At 43.1% G+C, this 6,000-nt stretch overlaps 1 protein-coding gene across 9 annotated transcripts in view; it reads right to left on the bottom strand.

Moving 5' to 3' along the window:
• rap1gap2a (RAP1 GTPase activating protein 2a) overlaps positions 1-6,000 on the bottom strand; it is a 113,291-nt gene that overhangs the window by 86,395 nt on the left and 20,896 nt on the right. For 8 of the 9 annotated variants that reach the window (XM_083547915.1, XM_083547945.1, XM_083547916.1 and 5 more), the window contains exon 2: positions 2,290-2,325. The exons of the other annotated variant lie outside the window; for it this stretch is intronic. In XM_083547915.1, coding sequence (XP_083404041.1) covers positions 2,290-2,325 — 36 coding nt within the window. The remainder of the gene's footprint in view (positions 1-2,289; positions 2,326-6,000) is intronic. 9 annotated transcript variants of the gene reach the window in all.

Raw genomic sequence — 6,000 nt, 5'->3', positions numbered from 1 at the left:
ATCTTCAGCTCTGTAGCAGAGTGTGTAGAGCATCAGCAAGTAACACTGAGTCTCTTTGCCCTCTGATCTCTCTCTCTCTCTCTCTCTCTCTCTCTCTCTCTCTCTCTCTCTCTCTCTCTCTCTCTCTCTCTCTCTCTCTCATTAACAATTCAGACAGCACTTATCTTTATTACATAGACAAAAGCCCTGGCATAAACAGAGACACACACACACACACACACACACACACACACACACACACACACACACACACACACACACACACACACACACACACACAATTATGCTGTATATCTGAATGCTCAGTGCAGCAGGTTAAAAACAGACTTGCTTTGTAGTGTCAATCAAAGGAGATGAAATCATTAGGCAACAGCTTGCTAAAACACACACACACACACACACACACACACACACACACACACACACACACACACACACACACACACACAGAAATTGAGTCTATTGTAGAGTGAATTATTATTTTTTTTTTTAAACAGAGCACATGTATGATGTGTGTATGATGTGTGAAAAAAAGGCAGGAACAGTCTGTACTGTAGAAACACCTGTGTCCACTTGTACCAGCTTTAATGTTTATCTCTCTGTTCTTCACCTTCTTCATCTGCTCCCATTATAAAACCTGATCTTAAGTTAATAAATAAAAATAAAAAAATAGCAAAAATGCAGCAGGAGTTCAGATTTATGGAGTGAAACACGACAGGATGCGCTTTTAAAGTTCCTTCACCTCCTTTCAATAAGTAGATTCCCAACACACACACACACACACACACACACACACACACACACACACACACACACACGACTACAGTTCCAATCATGAAAATATGATGCTGCAGCTCAGGACAAATAAAACAGAACGTTCGCCTCTCAATATCTTCTGGTTCGTATCCTTAGTTCTTTTGTCACGTGACTCCCATAATTATTGTATCAATAACATCAAGATACGCACAAAATAAAATAAATACTCCTGATCTATTGCAGTGTGTAGCGCCTGTGGGAGTCACGTGATAGAAAATCGAACGACTCGAACGAGAGGATTCATCAGATAAACGACTCAATTCTGTTTCCTGTGTAATGAACTGCAAAGCGTCTGCAGGAGTCACGTGACAAAAGAACAAACGACTCTGACCAGAAGAGTCGAGAGAAACTACTTCATTCCTTTTCCTGATTCTTCGTTAATGAGCGTCCAGTAGAAAATAAACGAATCACTCGGAGACGACTCGTTCTTCTGAGTCACGTTCATGACACTAGTTCTATAAACAGTCTTTCACTCAACACCTCATCTTCTACTTCTCTCACATTTCTGACATCTGGGCCACAACCTTATACAGAGCAAATTGCTCAAGGGCTCAGAGCTTAGTAGCAGTGGGATTTGAACACATGACCTTCTGATTGGATGCACAAAGCTGCCCATTCTTGCATACAGAATTTGTGGAATCCTGCCAAAGTCCCTTAGATGCGGTTACATTCTGCTCAGAAGGTCGCGAGTTCAAATCCTAGCACCATTAAGATGGAGACTTCTTCAGATTTCAGTAGATGAGAAACTTCACACAGACTTTCTTGCTCTGGGTTCCTCTGAAGGGGGGAGGGAGGGGGTGGAGCTTAGTGGTTAAAGCTCTCGATCGGAAGGTCGGGGGTTCAAGCCCCGGTAATCATCTTGATCAAGGCCTTTAACCCTCTGCACTCCAGGGTGCTGTGCCGTTTTATCACTACAATAATACACTATATAGCCAAAAGTATTGGGACACCTGAAATCTCCAGCCACACACTCGTATGAGTCTTGGGATGCTGTAGCATGACATTTTCCCTTCTTTCAAACTATGAGACCCAAAACCTGTTCCAGCATGATGATGCTTCTCTGCACACAGCCTCTCTATGAAGATCTGCTTGTCCATGGGTTGGAGTGGAAGATCTCCTGCTGTAGAGCACCAACCACATTGAACATGATTAACGTGAAAGCTGACTGCACCCCAGGCCTCCTCATCATCATCTCACCTTCTTCAGTACCTGACTTGACCGATGTGGTAGAATAAAATCTCACACTATCTCCACAAAATCTAGTGGAACATCTTCCCAGAAGAGCTGAGCTCATTATTAAAGTGAATGGAGACTGAACATGGGAATGGGATGCTCATTAAAAGGAAGAACAAACCCCTCGTACGGTCAGGTGTCCACAAACGTTTGTCTACATAGCGTAGATTTGAAGGTTAAGGTATTATCTACACTTTGAAATTCGTCTGCCCCTGAGAGAACGTGAAGTTGACAACTGACCTGGCCTTCAGAGCTGCAACGCTGGGCTTGTCAATCCTAGAATGAGAAAGAAGAAGAACGAGAAGATCAGCACATGCAGCATGGGAGAGAAAGAACATTCACTGCTATTTATAAATTCATCTTCCTGGATGGAAAACACCTACACCATCTCAGTGCGTTCCCAGAGGAGCTTTAGTGGTTAAGACTCTGGGTTACTGATCAGAAGGTTGTGGGTTCAAGACCCAGCACTACCAAGCTGCCACTGTTGGGCCCTTGAGCAAGGCCCTTAAACCTCTCTACTCCAGGTCACTGTATCATGACTGACCCTGCTTTCTGATCCTTTCCCCCTATGCAATATGTGAAAAAAGCATGTGAGAAATAAATCCATTCCTTTATTCAGGCTGAAATTGCACCTACTAGAGGTTAGAAAAAACCAGAGAACCCAGAGGAAACCCAAACAGACTCCTATTTAAATTGAAGAAATCATTATCAAAATCTAAACTGGGTGGCCAAAAGTTTGTGGACACCTGCCCATAAGATTGGCATGTTCTCCTTTATGAACATCCATTTGCTCTTGGAATAACCGCCACTCCTCTGAGATGATGTTCCTCTAGAATTTGTGGAGATTTCTGTGAGATCTATTCATTCCCCTGGTGGTCTAGTGGTTAAGATGCAGCGCTCCCACCGCTGCGACCCGGGTTCGATTCCCGGTCAGGGAACCATCCCCAGCCACTCTCAGTGCCGGTCCCAAGCCCGGATAAATTGGGGAGGGTTGCGTTAGGAAGGGCATCCAGCGTAAAACATGTGCCAAATCAAACTTGCGGAGGATCCGCTGTGGCGACCCCTAACGGGAGAAGCCGAAAAGAAAGTTTTCTGTGAGATCTATTCATTCACAAGGTTGTTAGTACTGGTGTAGATGAGAAGTTTGAGGAGTCCTGGGGTGCAGCCAGCGTTCACATTCGTCATGTTCAATAGGGTTGGAGCTCTATAGCAGGAGATCTTCCACACATTTCCAGATCTTCACGGAGATGACTTTGTGCACCGTGTGTCATGCTGGAACAGGTTTTGGGTCTTTTGGTTTAAGTAAATGAAAAATTTCAGGCTAACGTTTAGCATCGGGCGTCCGAATACTTTTGGCGACATATAATAAAATGAAGAAAAAACATATACGGAATATAATCTCACATTAGGATATTCATCGAATAGATCGCACATGGAATAATAAGATATTTGAACCCTTTTTTAGGGTGAATTTATTGCAACATCTATTGAAAAAGACCAATAGTGTAAATGCAAAAAATGTATTTCTACGGTCAGGAAAACAGACACCAGCTGGCGTCGCCTCCTCATAGGCCGTGTCGTGGCGCGTCGTCTACGTCAAAGATTTCTTTAAAAAGGAAAAAAATTATTTTACACCCAACAGGAGCGAAGTGCTGAAATTATAGCAGCAAATTACGCATGCGGAGATTCAAGCCGTGAATGGAGGAAGGTGTGGAGACGAATTAAGCTGCTGCACCATGGTTACGGTTCCACTGCAGGCTTCTCTGATCGCGCGTGTGTGTGTGTGTGTGTGTGTGTGTGTGTGTGTGTGTGTGTGTGTGTGTGTGTGTGTGTTCAGTGACCGTGTAAAGAAGAGAGTAGACAGTTGACCAGCGAATGTGTAAGTGTGTGTGTGTGTGGGCATGTTATTATATTTACTTGGGGACCAAATGTCCCCACAAGTATATGACCATCTGACAGTTTTTGGCGTTTTAATGCAAATCAGAATCAAGTTTTTAATAAAAACCTGTAAGTTTTTCATTCCATCCTTCAATTAATTCCTTCCAGAAACAGGAAGACAAATGTGTGCGCACGCACGTGTTTAGTGAAATATAGAATTTTATGTCTGGCCATGAAATCACAAGGACAAACACACACACTATGCACGTCACGACACGTTAGAGGAGCGGAGACTAAAACCTGGAGGCATAAACGTGCACCATTCTAGACAAGTAACCTGCAGTGTGCTCCGAGACGTCATTATATTTGTAATAATAATAATGGTGTGTGTGTGTGTGTGTGTGTGTGTGTGTGTGTGTGTGTGTGTGTGTGTGTGTGTGTGTGTGTGTGTGTGTGTGTGTGTGTGTGTTGGTGTGTTGAGTGGGCACATGGTTTCGAGCAAACTGTATAAATATACTGAGCTCGGAGGAAGACGCACTGAACTCGTGCTGTTAAACGGAAAATAAATAAATAAATAAAAACACGTGCCTGTGCAATGAAAGGTGGGATTTTAGGTGGAAAATGTGTCGAGTAAAAAAAAAAAGATAAAATCTGGTTTTACAAGTATAAAGTACATCCCGGAGTGTTTAATTCCTATTCCACCCGGTGAAATTCACCAGCAATGATGGTGTTTTAATTTTCTTTACTGGAATGAAAACAGAAATGTGTTGCATGTGGTTCAAAAGTATTCAGCTGTGTTTTTGTATGTGAACCGTAATTTCTGGACTATTAAACGCACCCAAATATAAGCCGCACCCACTGAATTTGACAAAGATTTTTATTTTGAACATAAATAAGCCGCAGGTGTCTACACTGAAACTAATGAACTTTACACAGGCTTTAATGAAAGACAGTGTCTGGTCCACGGCTTGTATCTAAACAGTAGCCGACCAAGAAAGTCATTGTTCACTGTCTTCCTCCTTCCTTTCACAACTATTTCTCTCGGGAGTTTTTCTTTTGGCATCGTCGTGCGTTTAAAAATCACCATCGGTGAAGCTTTTTTTCCCGATGCTGTGCAGCTCAGAACACAGGTGAAGTGCGTTTTTTCGTTTCCGTTCGGAAATTTCATTGGTCTAAATGTTATGGGGTTCAGTTTTTTGGCTTGAAGTTTGTGAAACCGGGAAAAACCCAGGAAAAATTCATAAATAAGCAGCTTCGTTGTTTAAGCCGCGGGTTTAAAACGTGGAAAAAAAGTAGCGGCTTATAGTCTGAAAACTACGGTAATAACCTCGTCGTCTTCTTCCAGCTGCTCCCATTAGGGGGCGCCACAGTGGATCATCCGTCTCCATACCCCTCTGTCCTCTACATCTGCCACTTTCAACCCAACTACCTGCATGTCTTCCTTCACCACATCCATAAACCTCCTCCTTGGTCTTCCTCTTTTCCACCTTCCTGGTGTCTCCATCCTCAGCAAGAAACTTTTGCCACATGTTCCTGTCCACACTGTTATCAGAAAATCAGATGCACTCAATTGTGTACAGGTCAGCTCCATGAAGATATGCTTTACACTGGATCTTAAATCTCTACTCAATCTAGTGGAACATCTTCCCAGAAGTGGAAGTGGAGCTTATTATAACAGAAAACTAAATGAAGGTTAAAAAAAAAAAAATAAAAAGGGCTTTATACTTGTCACATGTCCATTACAGCAAATTCTTTTATCGCATATCCCAGTTGGGGTCAGTGCGCAGGGTCAGCCATGATACAGCACCCCTGGAGCACAGAGGGTTAAGGGCCTTGCCTAGGGGCCCTAAATAGTGTCAGCTTGGCAAGAGCTGTGTGGAATAAAACGTAAAAAAAAACCCCACAAAATCTTGGACAGGTGTCCACAAACATTTGGCTACACAGTGTACTTATGTTAGAGCAGCCAAGGCTTTAGGAATCAGGAACTTTAGGTGTTTCGTTGTGCTGCGAGATTTAGTTCCATTTGGAACAAAGCGTGCGTGTGGTGTGTGTGTGTGTGTGTGTGTGTGTGTG

The sequence above is a fragment of the Silurus aristotelis genome (genome assembly GCF_946808225.1).
Source record: "Silurus aristotelis genome assembly, chromosome: 8".
In the NCBI taxonomy this organism is placed as follows: Eukaryota; Metazoa; Chordata; class Actinopteri; order Siluriformes; family Siluridae; genus Silurus; species Silurus aristotelis.
The sequence above is the reverse complement of the archived record's forward strand: the minus strand, read 5'-3'. Positions and strand labels throughout refer to the sequence as shown.